Raw genomic sequence first — 22,958 nt, forward strand, 5'->3', positions numbered from 1 at the left:
TGCTGTTCAGACTCTCTTTGCTTGACCTGGGACTCGTGTTCTTCAACTTCGTTAAACTCTGGTTAGAGGAGAATCTGCGGAGGCATAACTTTAATTAATTTATTAAATTGATTAAATCTATAATTTTAATTAACTTCAAAATTAGTTGTCGGATCTTAGGATGTTTTATAAAATGATTTCCATAATATTAGAGAAAATAAGGGGCTTACCGTCCCAGAGTCTTCTCAACATCAAAGAAAGAGCCGGAAACGCTGGATAAACTTGACATTCCGACTCCTGGGACAGAGGAATCAATTAAATCAATTAAAATTTAAGTAATTAATTATTAATTACTACATAATAATAAATCAAAGGATGTTCTGTTGTGCACGGTGATTTTTTAAGTTATTTTATTGAATCAGTTTAGACTGTAGAGACGCAAATTAATGTCGGAAGTTAAGTGTAGTGCAGTCTGTAGCGTAGTACACAGCAATTATGTAATCTTGTTGCTGTCTTCTGTCAAGGTGCATCGCCCCAATATTTAGCCTCATCAGTAAAAGAGATGTCCAGTTTTATGGTGCTTATATCAGACTGTAGCAAAGATTACTTCAGGCAAGTATAGCTCTCTGTATAGGTTTTTTAGTGGGCCGTAAAAAGGATATGACACTTTAATGAAATTTAAGTTCAAAAGTAAAATTTCGGCTGTATTATAATATGTTGATCATAAACGTTTAAAATAAGTTGTGTGCTTTCATGCAATAGATTAAGTTATGGATTGAGTGAGAGATTTAATGATAATTAATTTTTGTTAGGATATAATGATATCGTCCACTTCGTCCAATACAAATAGCTGATCGTAATCTAGTTTCTAGCACCTAGAAAGTTCTAGAGATTAGAAAATATCGGTCTCACCTTTTCCCATTTTTGTTAGAACTTGATAAATAGACCGATACGATGAAAAAGACTGAATGTCAAGACTCAAGTGAGAGACGGAAAATATGTTGAATTATTTTTAAGAGAAAAAAGAAAGATAATAGATCTCATCACGAGTCACATTTTGATAGAATGTTCTGACTGCGTCATTGCAATCTTGAATCAACCGCATCCCAGACATTCTACACAATTATTATATCTATAATTAATAATTTATTAATAATAAATAATTTATTAATAATAAATACATGGTATTATGAACCTCGTGACATGATCAGTATAAGTAGTGCTAGCGATCAAGTTTTGATGCACATTTCACCCAAGCACAGTTTCGTCTGCAGTCGTTCACAACAGTACAGCTGCTAACACTACGGACAAAAATTGTTTGACTTTCAGCAGAAATGTGCATGAAACCCCAACACTAGCACCACAAGAACCCAGTAAGCATGCGAAAGAGAGTAGGAGACGAGCAGCAGAGTGTAGTTGAGTGTGCACTACACTCTGCTACTAGTACTAGAGTAGAGAGGCAATGTGCTATCTTTACTGACTTACTATTCTTGTTCATGATGAGAGCTACACCTAAAGTTACTCGCATTATATACAATCAGAAGGGGGTTTTAAAAAGTACAAACGAAAGGTTTGATTTAAGCAAATCAGTAGGTTATTAGCAAGGTTTTGAATTCATTCTGAAGATGAAGGAGTCAGCTGAGATATCAAAACTCGAAAAGGGTCCATACTGAGATAACTCTTAAAAACAGCTCATGTCAATTCATTCAAACGCCATTCAAGGTAAAAGACTTTTCATGTTAACAAGTCGCGAAGAGAAAATTAACTACCAATATCAATAATTAGTTCTGATTAACTAAAAAAAGCTCGAGAAAGGAAATATTCTGGTCGGTGCTCCACCACAAGGCAGTGAGGAATGTAACAACACAACAACTTACTTGCTGAGGAGGGAGCCATGGAGGCCCTGTTACTCTTCTTCCTCCAGGATTTGGACCTGCTCGCTCGGAGAACTACAGATTTATCTGGTGCGTCTTCCATTAGACCTGGGGATGTTGTCCATTAATAGAACATAATATAACAGTTAACATTAATATTATATCGGGTCTCAATAAGAGGTCTCGATTGCCTAGGCATCAAACCTTGGCAATCGGTAATTTTCCTCTGGCCCGGAGTCAGCTGACCCTAGGGACCAGAGGATAAAGGCGTAGAGACTGTGTGTATCTACAAAAGTGGTTGTTTTTACAAGAGACAGGGCTTGCAACGCAAGGGAAGAAAAACGGGAGAAACAAACGCAAAATGCATAATTAATATTATTATTATTATCTTTAATTTTATTAAATTAAGAGGGTTTTAGAATATTTATCGTAAGCTATGCAGTAGTAAGTTTAGTTGATTGCATTTCTTCATTGATCTATTTTACAGCTTACTATGTAATCAGGGAGACAAGCTTGAAAATGGCTGGAATGGGCCGTAGTCCCCCAGCGAGTAGCATACTGCATAGCATACTGCATAGCATACTGCATAGCATACTGCATAGCATACTGCATAGCAAACCTGTGTTTTATTTCTCAAAGTTCTGAGAAATCCTATAAACGAACCTCGTTCAGTTCCACAGGAAAGGAGAAGGTTGAACTCGTTGGAGAGCACTCTTCTGAGCTCTAATTTCTCTTTAGGCATCAGGAGAAGATCAGCAAATTCCTCAGCATTGAACTGAGTGTGGCACGCTATCAGCGGTCCGTGTATCCCTGGAATGTTAGTGTAATTTAACAAAATTTAGTTTTCCTGGAATGTTGTTATTCTTTAACAAAACTGAATTTCAGACTTTTTGTCAGACACCTGTAATTCATTTCTGAATAAATAAAATCCTTAAGCTTTGTCACCTCAAATTTTCAAGTTAACTGAATATTTTAAAAAAATGTCCAGACTTCAACTGAACTTCGGTGTTATATTTTCCATAGCACTTCTTAGCTATCTACCATTTACGCACTGAAATCTCAGAGAATAGATACATTTTCTTTCATTAAATGGTAAGAAAATGTTACTCCGTTATCCGGAAACATACATTATATTTATCTGGTCAGTTCATAATTAATACGGCTATCCACTAATTCAGTAATTCATCCTCAATTTGATTGTGATCTTATCCACGTTTCTTTAATTAAGCAATCAGTGATCGGGCGCGAGCCAAGAAAATCTTTACAGAAATACAAGGTAGGCTAATTGCGTTGTCGCCTTTAGAGAATTTGTTTTATCTGTAAAAAAAGTATGTTTCTCAGATACAATGTGTGAACGACCAATCGGAAAAGCCCTTTTTAAATTGTTTTTCTGAATTTTTCTGCTTATTGAGCAAAAGCGACACAGTTCTAAATACAAAGCAATTAAGCTTTATCACAACTTTAACTGTGAAACCAGTCATGAAATTCACACATTTTCTTTTTTGTAGCCTCATGTTTCGAATTGGTTGCAGGCGTTACCTTTAACTTTTTGAGCCCAGTACTTCAGAATTTCTATCAGTGCATCCTAAAGTAAACTCGGCTGTGTAATTATCACAGTTAGCACTTAATTATATCATTCTCAGTGCAGTCAGTCTGTCGCCCACGAGAAAGACTGAGTTCCTAACATTCAGTAATCAACTATTTGTTCGTTATCAGTTTAACTCTGTATCTAAGTGAGAAAAACACTGTAAATTCACTACGACTGATTTAAGTGGGTCCCAATCCCCACCGACCATTCTTCTTAGTGTCATGTGTACTTGACATCATCTCCTTTTTCAAACAATCACGGTGTCTTTATTGACTAATCGCATAGCTTGATTTATCACACACAACCACTAATAATATTCAACATTATATATATTAACAATAGCTTTTCAGAGGGTCGTTAACAGTGATGGGATACAACGTAGAGGATCACGAGTGTGCTAACTCCACAACATCCTGCACTTTCGACCTCATTAACGGATACGGTTTAGCAGGGATGGGAGGTGTAGGATTCTTAATGAGCACAGCTGCTATCATCTGTCTACATTTCAACATCATAAAGCTACCCGGATCTAAGAAGATATTTCTGGTAAACGTAGCTCTGAATGATGCTCTGATCGGTTTGATAGCTGTTCCTAGAGGGTTGAGTATCATCTCCCCACACTTCATGGGTGTTAGAGATGATGGGTCTGTGTCCTGGTACTGCTATTTCTTCCCCTTCCCTGCGTACTTTGTATGGGATTCCATTATGTTTACCCTGATACCTCTGACAGCGGATAGATTCATTGCTCTGGTATTTCCTACTAAATACAGAGATCTCATGACTCCAACAGTGAGTAAAGTACTGGTTGTATCCTCCTGGCTTCCTTCTGGAATAATCCATCTCCTTTACGATCCGATAAGATACGCGATTGGGGCAATGGAGGTAAAATATCAGCCATCTTACAACAGATGTGTGTTTGACGTGGAAAGGCTCCTACCGATTCTAACACTGTTAGTTCCCCTTATCGCTATTGGTATTATGTATCTGATCATAATTATATCAATTGTAAAGAATAAGATCCAAGTTGGAAGGCTGTTGATAACTACCTCTGCTATTCTACTAACTGGTGTGATGGTGGCAATGCCCATCATTCTAATGGTCACTGCCAACCTCAGGATGTCTTACAAAGTGGCCCAGATATGTACTATTACTTTATATCACAGCAATTGTATTTTCAATCCAGTGATCTACTTCATAGCCAATCCAAGGATAGCATCCCAGATAAAAGATCAAGCTTCTGAAAGAGGTCGAAGCATGAAAAGGCGAATTACAGTAACCTTGGCGAGGACGGTCAGCGAATTTGATCTTCAGACCTATACTCCTGTTGACCCTGAGGACAAAGATCAACGGCCTCCTAGTTCTAAATGAGGGTGAAATATGCCGGAAGTCTGTTTTGGAGAGATTGGAAATAGTCAACCTAGGATTTTTTGCCTGCAGACTGCTTCGTAGGTATACTTCCTCTAAAAATAACATTTGAGATGATAAAACGGCAAAATCAGACTGTATTAAAAAGTCAAACTAAAAGAGCATTAATAGTTAATACCGATCGAAGATAAACTCTGAACAACAAACATTGATATACAATATTAGACAAGAACTAGTTTAAACTTTAGTTTGTTGTCTGTTCTCTTTAAATTAAAGAGACCAGATCGTGGAGGAGTTCCTTTTTTGAGTATTATTATTATTAAGCGAAAAACTTATTATCGTGATTTTCGATTTTGATTGTTGTATTTTTTATTTCAAATTGCGAGCCTTTTGCAAATTTTACTTTTAAAATTGTGTCTCGAGATTTCATATCTCTCCTTATCAGCACTTTACAATAATGATCACTCAAATACGACCGAAATGATAAGAAAACTAGTGGTACTTAAACGAATAAACGAAACCTCAATATTGATATAAGATAATACAGATAATATAGATAAAAGATAACAAAATGGTAGTTACCTGAGCTGGTAATGTTGTTGGCGTACATGCCAAAACCGACACTCTGTAACCACTCTTTAACCCTCTGGTTTGTCCAGACCATCACATCAGTTTTAGTTAACTTGGACTCCATCCTCCTCCTGTAAAATTAACAGTTAGATGGATGTTTATAATAACTAGCAGCAACCCGTATCTAAAATTCCTATTCCTTGGCCTATTTTTTATTTTTTCATGCTGATTTGGAGGCCATTAAAGCTAGTAAGTTAACAGTTAGATGGATGTTTATAATGGTTATCACTATTAATAAAGGCTTATGTTTGACAGCTGGCTGTTTAATTCTTTATAATGGTAAAACGTCGACTTTATTTAAAACTAAAGCGAAAATGGTGATCCGCAAAGTTGCAGAAACTGGAGATCCTTTCTTCCAATCTTTAAAAACCTGGCGAAAATTTAAACAAGCATAAATTACCTGTCAATTTCCTCCATGTTGTAGTTGAGTTTCTTCAACATTTCAACAGCAAAGTAAAAGCTTGTGCGGTGGAAAGGGTCTGAGAATTTCAGGGTCTGTCGGAGGTCCTTCTTCGTAAGATGGGATAGCATCCTGAAATAAAAACATTTTCGTTAAAACATTTGCATCAAGCTGAATGATAAAGAATACGAATTCAGTTTTGGCGAGTGTTCAATGTTCATGATCGATAAAAAGCTTAACACTTAACAGTCAGGAATAAAATCAGGAAATACGCAATCAAACAGTCCACCTCCAATTTGAATTACAAAAACAGTGAATATAAACAATGTTACTACCTGCCATCCACCAGGTTTTCCAAGAAGAGACCCCGATGTTGAGGAAGCCCAATACTTGGGAGCCATGTATCTGCTACCCACACATGTGTGAGACGCTCGAAGGAGGGCAGGCCGACTGGGGCCGAGGGGGAGGTTTGGTTTACCATCTCCTGGATTGCTAGTCGGAACTTCAGCCTGGTGAAGGATGTGGTGTAGAGCGGGTGTATTGCTGGTGTATTGTTTTATACCCATGGTGCGCTTTAATGTTTGAGATAAATTTGATCTGTTAAATAGCGTGCCGTTTTTCAACAGTTTATTTTTTTTCCAGATCTCTGTCTCTCTGAAAACTAAGAAACTATTGACAAGCACTTTTTCATTGTTTTATTGTCTATTATTGTTGTCTATTTTTTTTATTGCATATTATTATCTAGATTGTTCTAAACCCCTTTTCTCAACGTTCTCTAAAAACAACTTAGATCATAAGCAATATGATTAAGTTTTTTTTTTCATAATAATAAATAATATGAGGAAACCTTTTCGTTCTTAACCATGTATTGCAGATCCTAACCACATGGAAAATAATAAAACAATTATGTAATTATATAATTATAATTATATATTATATAATTATAATCATTGTAAGCAGCTGGTGAGCGTGTTTTTTACACGTTTCCTTTTTATTGGTCTCAACACCAATAAAAAGAGATAGAGCACTCTGAGAAACTGATGTTGTAATTTTAGTGATTCAAGTTATGCCGATTATAAGTTTCAGGATGAACGCCCCGCAAACTACACCAGAAATGGATATCATCTTGAAACTCTATACAGAATTTATGAGATATGATGAGTATTGAGTATCAATTAAAAAGATAGAATAGATATTTCCTTGTTGTTACTAACCGGTGAAGGTAAGAAGTGATACCCATTTCTCTCTGAATCTCGTTGTCTGATAAGGCACTCATTGCCGCACCGGATCTTATTTTCGACCTGTGACGGTATACAAATGTAAAACATTGGTAAAAATGTAAAATTTTCTACTTTAATAATAATGCTGATTTTAACTTTTTTTAATCCCACAACGTAAATTTAAAGAATTTAAAACAAAACTATGCTAAAAAAGTAAGTACCGGCAAGTGGTGACCAGCCAGGCGGGAGCCCCGACGTAAACCTCCAACCAGGCCAGTATCATATCCGGGTTCCACAGGGCGAAGGGTAGGCCCCTCTGTCGGGCTGATAGGTACAGCTGTTGTCTGAGGAGAGTTGATGGGTGAGATTTAACCTTAAGTTGGGTAGACCATTTATACAAAGTCTCATTCACAATGCTTTCGTGCACTCCCTATCACACAAACCAGTCACGCGTTCATTCAATCACACATTAGGCTCTCATTAATTAGGCACATCAAAACACACATCCCACAATTTCACATTTATTGAAGTCATAATAAGCGGCTGTAAGTATTTTCTTGGTTTCGGTATCAGGACTTCAGGACACCGGAGTGCAAGAATAAACTGTATTTAATTGAGAAAATATGAATACAACTGTCGACTTAAAACAAGCACTTCGATACTTCTCATAACTTTATGTTAGTGGTTTTAAGTGGTTATCAGCAGTCAGTCACACTTAGCGATGAACAATAGCCTCGACACGTGAACGTTGACAGACGAAAATAACGTTTTATCATTTTCATGTTGAAAGAGCGTCTAATATAACGCCACTATAAATTATGATATGTTATATCGAAAGTCCTTTAATTCACCTTTAATTCACCTTTAATTCAGCTCCAAAGTTTAGTCCCATAATAAATTAAAGTTCAGACAGTTATTAATATCTGAAAGATACAAATGACTAAAACATCGACCCAATTTTCAATGAACTATGTGCTCTGAAACCAAAAATGACCCTGAATAATAGAAAAACTGCAGCAGGGACCGCCGGATAATTTGAAAACAGCAGCCGCTACATCCGGGCACATTGAAACTTGTTGGCCAAATTGATTCCATAAACATTACTCATTTTTTTGAAATCAGTCTTAGAACTACAAGATTTTTTAAATTAAATACTTTTCAAACTTTACAGAGTACAGCAATTATAACGAGAATTTAATTTTGTATCCCAGCTCTTTGTACTGGGATAATAATTAATAAGCAATTAGGTAAGGTATGGCCACCATACGGCCTCAACACAGCCTCTCTATTCTGGAATTCAGCCCGGTTCAAATTTTATGTAGTAAGTAATGCTCACAAAATGTTCACTGCCGGCGGTACACGTTTATCAAGACGTGCAGCACCTCCCTAACAGTAGTAGCGAAAGCAATCACACATAGACGCCTGAACGTGATAGCTACAAAAAGTAAAGCAACAGATGCGAACTTGTAACACTCACTTCTCTCGTTCACGACGCGTTGTTGGCATGTTTAAACTGTGAATTTGTGTATTAAGGGGTCGTTCATATATTACGTAATCACCTTCCTCTTCCCTCTCTCCGTAATCAGCTTTATACATAGATATTGTGTCAAAATCGTGCACTATAGCGTAATCAATTAGAGTACCCCCCTCCCCCTCGGCTGATTACGTAATAATATGTGAACGACCCCTAACTCTGTTGTTGATAAGTTAATTTTAATTGGTTGATTATCTCTCTCAAATACAATTAATCGATTCATTATAAAATAAAAGTAAGACTTATTTTGACAATCTAAGTTGTCCTAACAAAGTAAATCAACTAACTTAAAAAAGAAACTGCAATAAATAACTAAGTTTACAAAATAGAACAAAACATAAACTAACTTGTTTTTCCAGCGTCTGTCAGTTTCCTTGCTGACAGGAGAAGACTCCTCCTCTCTGATAGGATCTGATTTCCTTTTTCCAAACACTCGTTTTATAGTTCCCTTTAGACTCCCTCCCGTGTGACGTTTCCTTCGCAGAGTATCACTCCCTGAGATATGGGATTAGTCACGTGACATATTTTGTATGTGACGGGTAGAAATTATTTTCAAACCTGTATGCTTACAGTCGAATCTAATTAACGCTTTTATTCTTTTTCTGAATTTCCAGAAGAGCAATTTATTGATTGAAACTTGTAGAAATTATAGGGAGTTTTTAAGTTTTATCAACCATGGCCATAATTAAAATGAGCTGAACTTTTATAATTAAGATAAAGCTGCCGAGAAGAATGCATGGTCCATGGATTGCTATTAATTATAGTAGCATGCATATTGGATTGATGTTTAAGTTATGTACAGTTTATCTGTACAGATTTGCAAGTCATACTGTGAGACTCAATAATTTCCAGAGCCAAAAATCAAGGGATAGGCTAGCACTCAAAAAAAGACACCATCACACACTACAACACGTGACTAGAACACGTGACTAGAACACTAGAGCACACAATCTGAACTAACCATGCAGCTCTACTACACTCACTTTTACCACCTGTCACGTGCTTACCACGTGGGCGTTTCATACTTTCTACCCACAACCTGACACATGCATCTAAACCCAAATCTGGGTGCGATAACGTGAAAATACCACAGGAAATTATTATGTAATTATAATGAATAAAAAACCCAAATAATTAATTTTTTACATATAATGAGGTCCCACTTTGTCACATGAAAAATCATGCCCCGTTACACTTGCTGACATAACATCACGTGTCATTATCACGTGTCATAATTTCCACTTACCATCTAGCTCGATATCATCTTGAGACAGGTCAACAATCTCCGAGCTACTCCGAGAGTGAGGGATGTAATTTGAGGATGATCTCGAACTTTCCAAACTTGCAGCAGATGACATCGAGTCTCTGTTTGAGTCTCTGTTTGAGAAACTTTCTCCAGAATCCGAGGCTGAGGTTTGAATAGTTGATGAAATTATAGCTTTTCGTGATTATAATCCCAGATAATGACCTCAAAACGTAAAATTGGATCAGTATCATGATAGATTCACGTTTAAAATAAGGTCACAATAAAAAACCGGTCACTAACCGAGGCTCCCCACATCGCCATTAGCTCTACCGTTAATTTCTACAGCAGCATCCTCTTCCGGAGGGTGTAGACTCAGAAGATCAGCAAACGCGTCCTTCAACTCCCCATCGAGTGACTCAACCTTAGGTTGTGATGTCTGAGTCAGACTGTTAGTGGAGGCAAGCTAAAACAGATTGGTGGGAGTATTGGGTGGGGTTCAGGGAGTGGTGCGGGGTCATGTTCAGACTTAAGGGGAGGGGTTTAATGGCACATATAATTCCACTGTAAAGAATTTCTAGATAAATAATCAAGTTATCAAGTAGAGCAAATACAGGATATGTGAAATTTCGATGTTTTACGGGAACGGATAAGTATTTTTTGTATTTTTTGTGAACCCGATAATATAACATCAATATCATCAAAATTAAATGTTAAGTAAATCAGCAATTCTTACAGCAGCTTTAGTAGTAGCTTCTCTTTTTAGAGATTTGGGAGACGGGTTCTTTTTGTTCAGATCCCTTGTCCAGTGGGATGTATTTACCTGAAAAAATTAATTTAATACTCCTGCAGATGATTCTTGCACCCCTAACCACTGGTGAAATGGTTAGACATCAGTTAAGCCGTCTTCAAGCAGTTAAAAGATTCACATACTGTAGTTTGACACGCACAAAAGTTCCAAAACTAAAGTTCGCAAGAAATTACCCTTGTCGAACTTCGGTGCGTGTCAAACTAAAGTTCAGGTAGCGCACTAAAATTTGTCAAACTATAGTCCGTGTACCCAATTAGAAGTAGCCTGTAGGTAGACTTTATATAATTTGTAAAACTGATCAACCGACTATCATTTAAGGGGGAGCACTATGATAATTAATAAAGTATTGTTAGCTGACAGACGGACCCTGTGAGATTTCCGTTTTGAAAGGAAGAAAGAAACCTAATTTGCCTCTGTCCGATAATATTCTTGCGGAGCTTTGAATAAATTATTAGCAATTCGCTAACAATGCTTTATCAATTATTATTCATCATTTTCTTTCTTAAACGATGATTGGCTAATCAGTTTAGCAAAGACCTAGTGTCTTTAAGACACTATTTAAAGGCCAGTTTCGACTAGCAGTAGATTGTAGTTGAGTATGTATTGCTTTGAGATGGAAACTGTTCCTAATAACTGCATTCATACATTCATATACGACTTATGAAGGATCATAATATGCACTTAAATGCTTATCGCTAGAGATATTGGCAAAAATCAGTTGTTTTAGCTGAACGAATATTACTATTATTTAGGTATTGTTTTTTCTCCATTTTTTCGCTAGAATCATCAGGATGACGTTTGTGGCAGTGACATGAGTGTTGTAATCTGTTTTTAAAGGTTTTAAAAACAAGTCTTCATGATCCATGGTTGTCAACTTAGTCTCATTAAAGGAATTTTACCAAGCATACCTTTAAAAGGTCCTTGTAATTTTATACATGGCTATTCATGGAAATTTGACTGTTAGATAATCTTGGCGACGGTAAAGGTGCATATCAAAGGACTGCAAATCACAAGTGCCATGTTAACGCAGAAATGTCTCTTGGCACCAACATTTTCTTGCACAAAAACCTGGTTATTATGGAAATTTGATTCGTAGGTCTTACTGCAAAAACTTCCTCTAGGCACCGTGCATATCAAAGGATAAACTTCTTTGCTCAATTCTTTATTAAACAAATGTTTAGTGCCATGTTAACGCAGAAATGTCTCCTGGGCAAAACATGTTCGCACAAAACCTGGTTATTATGAATATGGAGCATAGTACTCAGCCTCCTGCGGGCCAATAACGGACATGGAATCAAGTCACGTGATTCAGTGATAAGGTTTTATTGGATAGATATTCTGAATAATTCTTGTACTTCAAGTAATTGCTCATCTTAATTCGACCTGGTTAGTTAGTAAAACATTAAAAGTAACATCCCTCTGAATCCCCTGGCCCTTGATTATCTTGTGGCACAGTATGATTCTTGTACTTCAAGTAATTGCTCATCTTAATTCGACCTGGTTAGTTAATAAAACATTAAAAGTAACATCCCTCTGAATCCCTTGGCCCTTGATTATCTTGTGGCACAGTATGATGGGTTGCACTGCCCGTTACACACTTTGACTTACGGTATGCCCATTACAAGTTGTTCTTACAATTGAAACCCCTATCTCGGATAGTTAAGTAACATGTTACATGCCAGGTCTTTTGGTTCGGATCTCAGGGCCCAGTCTGATGTCAGGTTACTAGGTTACATGCTGGGTCCTTTGATTCGGATCCTAGGGCCGGATCCAATAGCAGGGGACTAGGTGAGCAACCCCGTTCTTGCCAAATCAAGCCAATATTTGGATTTTGTTCCACAATTAATAATTGATTAAGGTTCAATAATACGAATAAATATTCATTTTGAACGGTATACCAATATTTACTTTGATCTGTCAAAATCTTCTCTTCTAGTTGATGTCAAAGTCAACAAACTTAATAAATGTGTAACTTTGTATATATATGAATGTGATTATCGCGGTTATTTTAAACCTATCACCGAGTCTGTCATATTTTTCTAGCAGATGTGATCAAAATGTAGACCAACAAGTTGGTACAAGTTGGCACTCCGCATTCTTTTCCGTGATTGCTAACTCGGCTAACGATGAGAAGAGCTAGTATGGGTGTCTTCCCTCATCTTCTGATTTTCTTGATGGCGAAACATGATGTCATCAACTCAAGTAAACCTTTGACAGTGATTTAAGTCTTCTTGAAAAGTTCCATAAAAGCCTTATTGGAAGATAACACCGAATTATACTACTGCACGCTGAACTTCAGTTCTGTATCACTTATACTCAACTTACTAATAAAATGTTTTCAGGACAAGTTGAACCCGCATCAGTGTCCCAAGTTAGCACTTGGAGTACTAAAAAAGCGGAGCTGGCTGTAGACGGTAACCTGGAAACAATTTCTGAGACCCGGGGGGGTTGGGACAAAGAAGAATGGTTCAAAATGAAGTTTGATGCTTTCATATGCTTCTCTGAAGTGGTCATCATCCAGTCTCATCTCGATTGGAATGCGTATCGTATGCAGGATGCGAATGTGTTTATAGTCAACACAGATAAGTCTGAACTGAAAATCTCTGCGGAGTTCTCAAAGTGAGCCCTGTTATGACTATCGATGGACAAACGTACCACATTCCTTGTCATCTGAAGTGCGGAAATGAAGTGAAGGTGACTGTGCGACATGACCATTCCTATGACAGACATGCAGCTATTCACATGATAGAAATAATGGCATTTACAAGACCCGGTATGTCTTGTAGGATCAGTGGTAAATTAGGGGGGGGGGGGGGGGGGGGGCCAACGCCCCAAAAGGCCCCGATTTCTAGGGCCCTTTTTGGATTTTCGATGCGTCTATGGCCTTTTGGGGCCCTAGAATTAACTTCAATTTCATCAAGTTTGATATATGCTAAGTGCTTTAATGATATTATCTGACTACTTGCACAGTACTTTTATGTTTATTTGAGTGTATTTACATGGAGATTATGGTCCATAAACACTATCAATTAGTGGTCTGGGTCAAAAGGCCCCAAAAAGCCCCGATTTCTAGGGCCCTTTTCGGATTTTCGATGTGTCTAGGGCCTTTTAGGGCGTTGGCCTCCCCCCCCCTAAATTATCATCAAGTCACTATTACTGTTCAGTTTTGATATCAGACTGGCTCTGATAGAACTGAAAATTTAACAAAGATATCTCGACAAAATCACCACGATAACTGTAAATTGTAAAAGTTGGAAAAGATTCAATATATAATTGTTTGGGGATGATTGGTAAATTATCAATATTACTATTGCCCTAACCCTACCCCTACCCGTAACCCTAACCCTACCCCTAACCCTAACTCTAACCCTAACCCTAACCCATACTAACTCTGATACAACTGAAAATGTAACATAGATATCTCGACAAAATCACCATGATAACTAAAAGTTGGAGAAGATATCATGGGTTTTTATATTTTAAACGAACAATGATGGTGTGTGTGTGTGTGTGTGTGTGTGAGTGTGAGTGTGAGTGTGAGTGTGAGTGTGAGTGTGTGTGTGTGTGTGTGTGTGTGTGTGTGTGTGTGTGTGTGTGTGTGTGTGTGTGTGTGTGTGTGTGTGTGTGTGTGTGTGTGTGTGTGTGTGTGTGTGTGTGTGTGTGTGTGTGTGTGTGTGTGTGTGTGTGTGTGTGTGTGTGTGTGTGTGTGTGTGTGTCCTTAATTAACTGATTGCAGTCAAAATAATAATTAACTACTAATTACTCTACACATCACACCCTGAATTATTATACGAAACTATTAGAGTATTAGTTAGTCAATGACGTAGTTCTGAGTTTCACTTGTCTTCAGTCATGATCATGAACAAATATGAAAAGTGTCACCATGATCTGGGATCCCAGCTCCGTGACAGAAACCCAAAAAGTGGCGAGGAATCTGGTCATGTGACTTGAAAATGCCAAATGGCGATATCTTGAACAAATTTTGAAAAAGAAAAATTACCTCTGGTTCGAACCTGAGTCTTTCTTTGCTATGGTCAGTATTTATCGATAAAAATAATCCTCCCGACCGGATATACACTCGAGTTAAATGAAAAACATTCCACAAAACGTAATATGGCAACAAAACCGATCATAACCATAATGTATGTAGTTCCAATATTTATTGCACGTTCTCATATTCGTTACCATGCAACTTTCTAATCCAATTTATACGTGGGAGGTCCCCGACAGACGAAGAAAATCTCCGAATTATATGTTATATATAGTAAGTAATGTTGTAGTAGAGGGAGAGCTGAAGAAGCTAATGAGTTAAAATGCACGGTATTTCGGAGCATAAATCACTGTTCAAATCTGCTGAGTTGAGGTAATTTTTAATTTTTTCTTCACGAACATTTTTCGTCTGTGCTACAAAATCCTCTAAATATTAATGATCCGTGTTCTAATATGCTGTTCGATAGTGTTCTCTATTTTTTTTACGAACAATGATATTTCTAAAATTGTCCTTTAAAGACCAGTTCATATCATGAGCGTTATTAGAAAAAATTTCGTATTGGTCAAAAATCGCCGATCTAAAGAGTTTAAAATATAATCCACGAGCTAATATATGGCATGATTTGCTGTTTGCGTTTTTAATGGATGATTAAGTATTTAGGAATTTACCAATATTATAGAAATGATAAGTGTTGAGCAGTCTAGAAAAGATCTAATAAATATGACTTTTAAATTATTTTACGAACTATGATAGTCCTAAATTATCGTTTATAGACCAGTTCATAAGCATGGACGGCGGTCACGTATTAGCCGAAAGCCAAGATTATAAAATGAAGCATATGATGAGGTGGTTCGTTTTATCGTTCATTTATTTCACAAACATATCTTGGCGTTTGAATCCTTTTTAAAGGATCTAGAATTATGACAAGAAGAGCCATAAGAGAGCTAGAGCTTTTCCCTTTTTTATTTTTTATTTTTTCTATGATAATCACAAATTATAGACCAGTTCATATGCAATATGCATATACATTTACTATTTATTATAGACGACAGACAGATTATAAAATCAGTTATTTCTTTATACCAACGAATTTATTTTACAACAACATTTTGGCATTTGATCCCATATTAAAGGGTCTACAAGTAATGTTATATTATGAATGTGATTATCGCGGTTATTTTGAACCTATCACTGAGTCTCTCGTATTTGTCTAGCAGATGTGAGCAAAATGTAGACCAACAAGCCAACTTGGTCATCTTTTCCGTGTTCCTGAACTCGACTAACGATGAGAAGAGCTAGTATGTGTGTCTTCCCTCATCTTCTGATTTTCTTGATGGTGAAAAATAATGCCGTAAACACAAGTAAACGTTTAACAGAGCTTTGTGCGATTAAAGTTGTTTTTTTTTTAATTTCGTAATTTATACTGAATTAAAGAACAGCACCCTAAAATTTATATCTGTTGCGCTTATACTCCATCACTCACTAAAATGTTTTCAGGGAAAATTGAACCCGCATCAGTGATCCAAAGCAGCACTGTTGATTGGTACGGCAAATTCGACGCGGAGCGTGCTATTGACGGTGATCTGGAAACTAAATCCGAAACCCTGAGTGGATGGAACACTGACTTGTGGTTCAAAATGAAGTTTGATGATGTATTATGCTTCTCTGAAGTGGTCATCCTCCAGTCTCATCTCAATGATAACGCTTTTCGTATGGAGGATGCGAAAGTATCTGTAGTCAACACCGATAAAGGAACTGAAAATGTCTGCGGAGTTCTCAAAGTGAACCGCACTTATACTATAGAGGGTCAGACCTATAGAATCCCTTGTCATCTGAAGTGCGGAAATGAAGTGAAGGTGACGTTGCGACACGACCATGGTCTCTACTGGTTAATCGCCTTGATTCAAATAAAAGAAATAATGGCCTATGGTAAAGGTATGTCGAGGGGATTATTTTTAATTGAGATTTCAGTTTAAATGCATGGCTGAAAAATAGTGTACAAAATGTATCAAGCAGCTACTCAAGTCATCGAAATAAATATTGATTCCTATGATATTTTTTGTCTAAGCGGATTCGCTTTTAAGTGATGCAGTTGTTTGTAGCTGAACATTTTCATCTCACTCTTCAAAACAACTCTGACATGGCTAGCCTACATTGCATCCATATGAGCGGTATACAAGAAAATTATTTTGTTTCCCATTCTAAAATCTCCAGACAGCATGGGTACGGGGGTAAAAGTAAGAGGGATTTATTTCGGTGATAAATTATCAATATTACTGTTCAGTTTTGATATCAGACTAGCTCTGATACAACTGAAAATTTAACTTAGATATCCTATCATGCCTTACTTTAAAAAAAACACCATTTTCTACCTGTTAGGTAATAGGCTCAGAATCAAGTTCAAAATAGCACTTCTAGTCTGCAAGTTTTTGAGAGAAGTTTCAGACTAGATAACGACTTTTATTTGCTGAAAGTTCCTCCTGCGCCACATTTCAGACGAACCAAAAATTTGGAATGAACTACCAGGTACTCAGTGAGAGCATTATCAACTGTAGACTGTTTTAAAATGCCCTAAATATATTTTATTTTCACCTAAAATGTTTTAAAATGCCCTAAATATATTTTATTTTCACCTAAAATGTTTTAAAATTCCCTAAATATATTTTATTTTCACCTAATCTTTTGATAATATTCCTAAGATTTTGTTTTATTTATTTATTAATTGTTCCAACAAAATCACCATAATAACCTTTAAAGTTGGCGACTCCTAAAAATCCTTTAAAACAGAAACACAGCCACGTAGGTCTGATATGACTAAAGAATAAAAACAGCAAATTATGAACTAAAACTTTCTACATGGCCTGTGAATTTCAAAATGTCCGAAATATGTTATGATAAAATACTTCTTTACATTTGGAGGAAACGCTGTCTCCCCAAACACAAAGCCAGCCTGAACAAGCCAAAACAATAAAAAGAAGGCCTACCCTGGTGATAGATATCGCCACCAGAACAATAAAAAGAAGGCCTACCCTGGTGATAGATATCGCCACCAGAACAATAAAAAGAAGGCCTACCCTGGTGATAGATATCGCCACCAGAACAATAAAAAGTAGGCCTACCCTGGTGATAGATATCACCACCAGAACAATAAAAAGTAGGCCTACCCTGGTGATAGATATCGCCACCAGGACAATAAAAAGAAGGCCTACCCTGGTGATAGATATCGCCACCAGAACAATAAAAAAAGGCCTACCCTGGTGATAGATATCGCCACCAGAACAATAAAAAGTAGGCCTACCCTGGTGATAGATATCGCCACCAGAACAATAAAAAGTAGGCCTACCCTGGTGATAGATATCGCCACCACAACAATAAAAAGAAGGCCTACCCTGGTGATAGATATCGCCACCAGAACAATAAAAAGAAGGCCTACCCTGGTGATAGATATCGCCGCTGAAGAAGTTTTTGTTGAACTCGTTCTCCAGTATCTCTGACTCAGTGTGGTTATGGACCATTGTCTCGTTGAATTTGGTTGCGTCTGAGGAACCCCTTCGCTGGAGATCTCTCCTCTTCGTGAAGGAACTGAAGAAATTTAGACATAAGATCATATTTCCTGAAAAACTTAAAACTGAAGAAAAAAATTAAATCTTTCAAAAACATAAAAATATGTCTTTAAAAACATGGTACATTATATTCATTTAGTCAAAAATTTGGCGTTGAGAAAGCAATTTATAATTTAACTACAATCTAAAATAACTATAATTAAAGTTAATATTTTAATGAACAGTGTAAACCTGGATCTGCCGACACTAGCAGAACGCCTGGTTGCAGTAGGAGTAAGAGGAACGGATGGTGTGGTGGGGTTCGTTTTATCAGGTGTAGCCGGGGTAACCGGGGTAACCGGGGTCGCGTTGTTGGGAGGAATCTGGTATATGTTGTTATTAGGAGGGGGGGGGGGGGGGGGGTTTACTCGCGCAATTTTCCGATTTCCCGTTTTTGTTATATTTTGGAGAAATCACGAAATGTGTTTTTAAGAGTTATTGAGCTCGTATTTTGTAAAAGAGGTATTTTTATGAGTATGTACACCGAGATAAACGACCATTAACGGAAGAATTAGGGAAAATGTTTACGTTTACTTTCGTTAATTAACTTGTTATATTATTTCCGACATAATTGTAGTCAGTCAGTCATATACATTATACAATGTTTTGAGTTGTTATCATTACATTCATGTTATTTTTCTTCTGGGACACTGTTACATAATACGTTATGAAAGTATTATTGTAAATACTAATTAATCATTAATGATTAATTAATTATTTTATCGGCTGCTACTAGAATTAGCATTACTTGATAAATACCAAATTTTCAACATTTAACATCTGTAAACCACGTCATGGTTACTACGTTATGGGTACTACGCCATGGTTACTACGTCATAGTTATTACGTCATGGTTACTACGTCATAGTTATCACGTCATGACTAGGAAACGTAGTCTGCTACCTTGAGTGAGGGACGGTTGTGTCGGTTGTTATCACTGACTCTCTCCTCAGCTGTGTGTTGTCCCTCGCTCTGTGTAGCCGAGAAAGGTCCTGTCGTTATTACCTAAGAAAATATATATTTAGAATTTATATTTTAGAATAAAATACACGATTCAAATTTCAAATAAATAATTTTATAGATTTTCAAAAAAAGGTTTGAATTTGTTGACGTGTTACAATATGGGATAAATGATCAGGGTTGTATGCTTAAACCAACTTAAGGGAACTAAAGGTGATATCTAACCTTGGTTTTGTTGTATTTGAGCATCTCGGCATTAACCGCACGTAACCCATGCAGCTCAGCTACCATGATCCCCTGGGAATTAAGTCAAAGTTAAAATCTATATTATAGTCAGTAATATATACTGAGATATTCAAATAAATATACAGTAAGCACCTTATTCGTCATCTTTATTTAAGTACTGAGATTAATGGTTTTTATGGTACTATATTTCATATAAGTGGTATTGCAAGACATGAGTCGTTTTCATCAACACGTAAACTAATAACCCAAAAACCAACCTTCTCATCTTCAAAACTAGCACTTTTAGCTCTTAAGGTCTCAAGTTCATCTTGTAGATTATTTCTGGCGTTGATCAAGTTTTGCTTCTCTTCCCTGAAAAATAAATGGATAGAAAATCATATTTTGTAAACTCCAAGAAAAATTCACATGGGCAGGCGAGACAACATTTTCTTGGCAAACTAAATCAGAGTTTACACCTAGTTTCTTGCAGCCAAAGTTTTTCTCATTTCACCTGAAAGTTTGCTGCTGAGTGTTACTCTCCTGGAGCAGCTCCTCTATTGTCTCTGATAACCTCGTCACTTTGTCGTCTTCATCTCTTACCTGATGAGACGTAAATTATTAGTCATTGTTAATAATAAAATAATTAGTTAATTAATTAATTAAATATACGATAATAACGCAATAACACTCCATTTTTCTTTGCCCGACCAGGTTTTGAAAGATATTGACATAATCCATGTTGTTAATTTAAGTTATCAGAAATTCACCTTGGATAGATTTTTCTTGGCCGTGTAGAGCTCTTGCTCAATTTCACTGTAATTTTCAAGTTTCTTTTTTATCTCGTTGTACTCCGTTATTGATATTGGAACTGATTCGGGGGTTGATTCTTCTGACTTGGCTGCCATGATCTGAAACAGATAAGATGTGTAGAGTAGAGTTTAACAATATTTAACATTTTCACATAAAACCTATTTATTCAAAATGAATGCAAAAATAAAAATATTCGAGCACTTCCAGCAATTTAAGACATCAGTGTTGCAAGCCGCCGCTGCCGATGTTAAGAAACTGCGTAATCAGTTATCAGCGTACACGCCGATATATAAACCATATTATCGACTATCAAATGGGATAGGGTGAGACCATTAAGAACCTGTCATTCTAACCAATATATACGACGTCACAAAGAAATGAACATACTACCTTGAAGCACCGTCTACACCGCCTTACGGTGACCGGTGTGACCGTTGGAAATTCGGGTAGTTCCGACATCTAAGAACCAAATAAGACGAATTTTAAAACATGTAAAATATCATCGAAAACAAGAAATTCTACCTAGCGCCGAGGAGATTGATCTATAAGAGGGTACAATGCACATGGTTTATGGAATTCTATTGTTTTTTAAATGTAAAGTTGACAACTGGTATCTTTGGAATTTGACAGATTGTTGTTTGTCCATTAGTTGACGTGAATGAAGACATTTAATTTAGAGTTCATGTATGTGTGTAAGACTGCTGGCCCTAAATTCCTCAAGTCGGTAAGTCTCATCTGATTTGCATTTAATGAACAAGGGTAAGAAGAAACAATAATAGCGGGTGCCAATTAATCTCTGTTAATGAAGATAATAGGAAAGAACAATTCCACACTACGTTCATGAGAACTGGGAAATTTTCAAATCACAAGATTTTTTCATCTTCAAATCACTCGACCTCACACGGATACGCCGCCGCACAATATCATCACCCTGCCGTTGTTTTCGGAAAAAATCAGCGGCGTGCAAAACTGCTGGACAGTGGACATGCTTCAAATCAGTACAGGTAAATTTAAGAATAAAATCACTAACCATGTCCCGTTCACCAAGAAGCAGATCCCGCTCCTCGCTCAATTCCCGGTACGCGATCTGTAGTCCCTCGTGCGCATCATGCAGCTGTTCAACCTCGTTAGATAACTACAGAGAATTTGTTGTTTGGAGAATAGTCATGTGGTTGTGACATTGAAAGTTTGAAAATATTCGATATCAGAGAGATAATAATAAGTTTACAGTTACACCATAAGCTAGCCAGTGCTCAGTGCAGCGCTGTTAATTTTGTGTGGTCAAGGTTTTGTGGACCATTACAAAAGATCCCAGACGGTGCTAGGGTAATTTTGAGACTGTTTTAGTAAAAAACTGAGACCTGTTTTTGTATCTCCCGGCTGTTGTCGAGATCTTGTGAGATCAAGTTGTATTCCTCGTCCATCTCTGTTATCCTGAGGGAGAAAATATGTAACTCACAATATAATTGGTCAGTTTGTTTGTTAATCATTCCAGAGAATTCGATTGATTCAAAGAAAGTTCTTTAGCACACCGCACCATGTGTTCCACACAAATAGTTATAAATCCTAAACATTATTTTCACATACCTATCGAGACATTCGTCTCGCTGAGCATAGAGGTCCTCCATCTCAGCCAGTCTCTGCTCCAACTCATCTTGTGTCTCTACTAGTCTCTTCGTTCCTTCTTCACACTTTGTGCACTGTTGAGATAAGGGTTATTATAAGTAAAAACTGGAGAAATAAAAGTTTGCCTTTTAAAGTTCTTGGATAACATTGACTTCACTCACGTAGAGAAATGCCAGCTGAATTTGGCCAGCTCTGCCATTCAAAATTAACGGCTCTAACCTTAGACAAAAGAAGGTTGCTATCAGCAGCACTGATGAGCCCGTTGATGTTGCCATCCTTCTGGGCTGCAATCACAATGTTCTTCAGAGCCTCACATTCCTCATCTTTGTGTGCCAGTTTCTCCTCCATTCCCTGTTTCTCTTCGGTTACCTTTCGGCATCTCTCACGCACCTGCAAGCACCAGAGTTACGCTATTTTATGTTATTTCTACTTTTCTAGAAATGGTTGCCTCCAACTTCAGGAGCCAAAATAATGTGTCACCCCAAATATTAGTGTGTCAATAATTAACTTATCAAGATAATTCAGACGGACCTTTTCATCGAGAGCTTTGTGGTGTTCGAAGAGAGATTTGAGAGCTTTGAGCACCTCCACCTCGCTGCTAACCCCGCTAGGCTGCTGCTGTCGTCTGACAACTGTCACTCGTAGTACTTTCTCGTGTCGAGCTACCAAACATTCGAGGTGCTCCAACAACAACTGAAATATGGTCAGGTTAATTTAACAAACTAACTAAATTATAAATTAGATCGATAAACGATAGCTTGCGATATAATATCGCAAGCGCGCGCGTAAACATCTAGCTAAATATGCAGCGCGCTTAAGTGCGCGGCTCAAATTTCATAGCAATAAAACTTTCAACTTCTAATTTTATTTCGCGCCTTACGTTAAAGTATGGATTTATTCCTGATGTTAAGGGTCATCACCTTTCTGAACGATAATTCATAGTTCATTAATGAAATTATAGATTCAGCGTCTTACACGGACAACAGCATATACGGAATGTCACGTATAACGCTTTGTGTAGGTTCACAAACCAACCGAAGAAAGTTAAAACCTTTTAATTGTTAATTTACTGAAAACTATAACACCCAATTATATAAAAC

General features: G+C 37.0%; 5 protein-coding genes across 6 annotated transcripts in view; 2 read left to right on the forward strand and 3 right to left on the reverse strand.

Moving 5' to 3' along the window:
- LOC134821963 (U6 snRNA-associated Sm-like protein LSm5) overlaps positions 1–22,958 on the reverse strand; it is a 70,783-nt gene that overhangs the window by 5,999 nt on the left and 41,826 nt on the right. The gene's annotated exons all lie outside the window — the stretch shown is intronic.
- LOC134822221 (olfactory receptor 2AG2-like) lies at positions 3,808–4,809 on the forward strand. Its single transcript, XM_063833128.1, has one exon. The coding sequence runs from the start codon at positions 3,808–3,810 to the stop codon at positions 4,807–4,809; it is 1,002 nt and encodes a 333-aa protein (XP_063689198.1).
- LOC134822222 (liprin-alpha-4-like) lies at positions 4,955–10,525 on the reverse strand. The gene is made up of 10 exons (XM_063833129.1): positions 10,511–10,525; positions 10,137–10,299; positions 9,837–9,998; positions 8,938–9,085; positions 7,278–7,400; positions 7,051–7,137; positions 6,172–6,345; positions 5,837–5,968; positions 5,389–5,507; positions 4,955–4,959 (listed from the first exon to the last, which is right to left on the reverse strand). The coding sequence occupies exons 1-10, from the start codon at positions 10,523–10,525 to the stop codon at positions 4,955–4,957; spliced, it is 1,128 nt and encodes a 375-aa protein (XP_063689199.1).
- Positions 7,575–22,958, forward strand: part of LOC134821959 (uncharacterized) — a 103,336-nt gene continuing 87,952 nt past the window's right edge. Inside the window, exon 1 of the mRNA XM_063832791.1 lies at positions 7,575–7,585. The gene's annotated coding sequence lies outside the window, so the exon portion shown is untranslated. The remainder of the gene's footprint in view (positions 7,586–22,958) is intronic.
- The window catches only part of LOC134821962 (liprin-alpha-2-like), a 45,837-nt gene continuing 31,894 nt past the window's right edge, over positions 9,016–22,958 (reverse strand). Inside the window, exons 6-21 of one of the 2 annotated variants that reach the window (XM_063832794.1) lie at positions 22,390–22,551; positions 22,078–22,248; positions 21,820–21,932; positions 21,594–21,666; positions 21,263–21,367; positions 20,190–20,330; positions 19,934–20,022; positions 19,701–19,794; positions 19,423–19,494; positions 19,141–19,242; positions 18,430–18,560; positions 18,069–18,217; positions 10,570–10,656; positions 10,137–10,257; positions 9,837–9,998; positions 9,016–9,085 (exon numbers count right to left, since the gene is read on the reverse strand). In XM_063832794.1, the coding sequence (XP_063688864.1) occupies positions 10,577–10,656; positions 18,069–18,217; positions 18,430–18,560; positions 19,141–19,242; positions 19,423–19,494; positions 19,701–19,794; positions 19,934–20,022; positions 20,190–20,330; positions 21,263–21,367; positions 21,594–21,666; positions 21,820–21,932; positions 22,078–22,248; positions 22,390–22,551 (1,482 nt within the window). In that variant the 3' untranslated portion in view covers positions 9,016–9,085; positions 9,837–9,998; positions 10,137–10,257; positions 10,570–10,576. Of the gene's footprint in view, positions 9,086–9,836; positions 9,999–10,136; positions 10,273–10,569; positions 10,657–18,068; positions 18,218–18,429; positions 18,561–19,140; positions 19,243–19,422; positions 19,495–19,700; positions 19,795–19,933; positions 20,023–20,189; positions 20,331–21,262; positions 21,368–21,593; positions 21,667–21,819; positions 21,933–22,077; positions 22,249–22,389; positions 22,552–22,958 lie in introns of those variants that run through there. The other variant, XM_063832795.1, reaches the window with a different exon arrangement.

Source organism: Bolinopsis microptera, chromosome 10 (assembly GCF_026151205.1).
Source record: "Bolinopsis microptera isolate Bmic1 chromosome 10, MBARI_Bmic_1.0, whole genome shotgun sequence".
Classification (NCBI taxonomy): domain Eukaryota; kingdom Metazoa; phylum Ctenophora; class Tentaculata; order Lobata; family Bolinopsidae; genus Bolinopsis; species Bolinopsis microptera.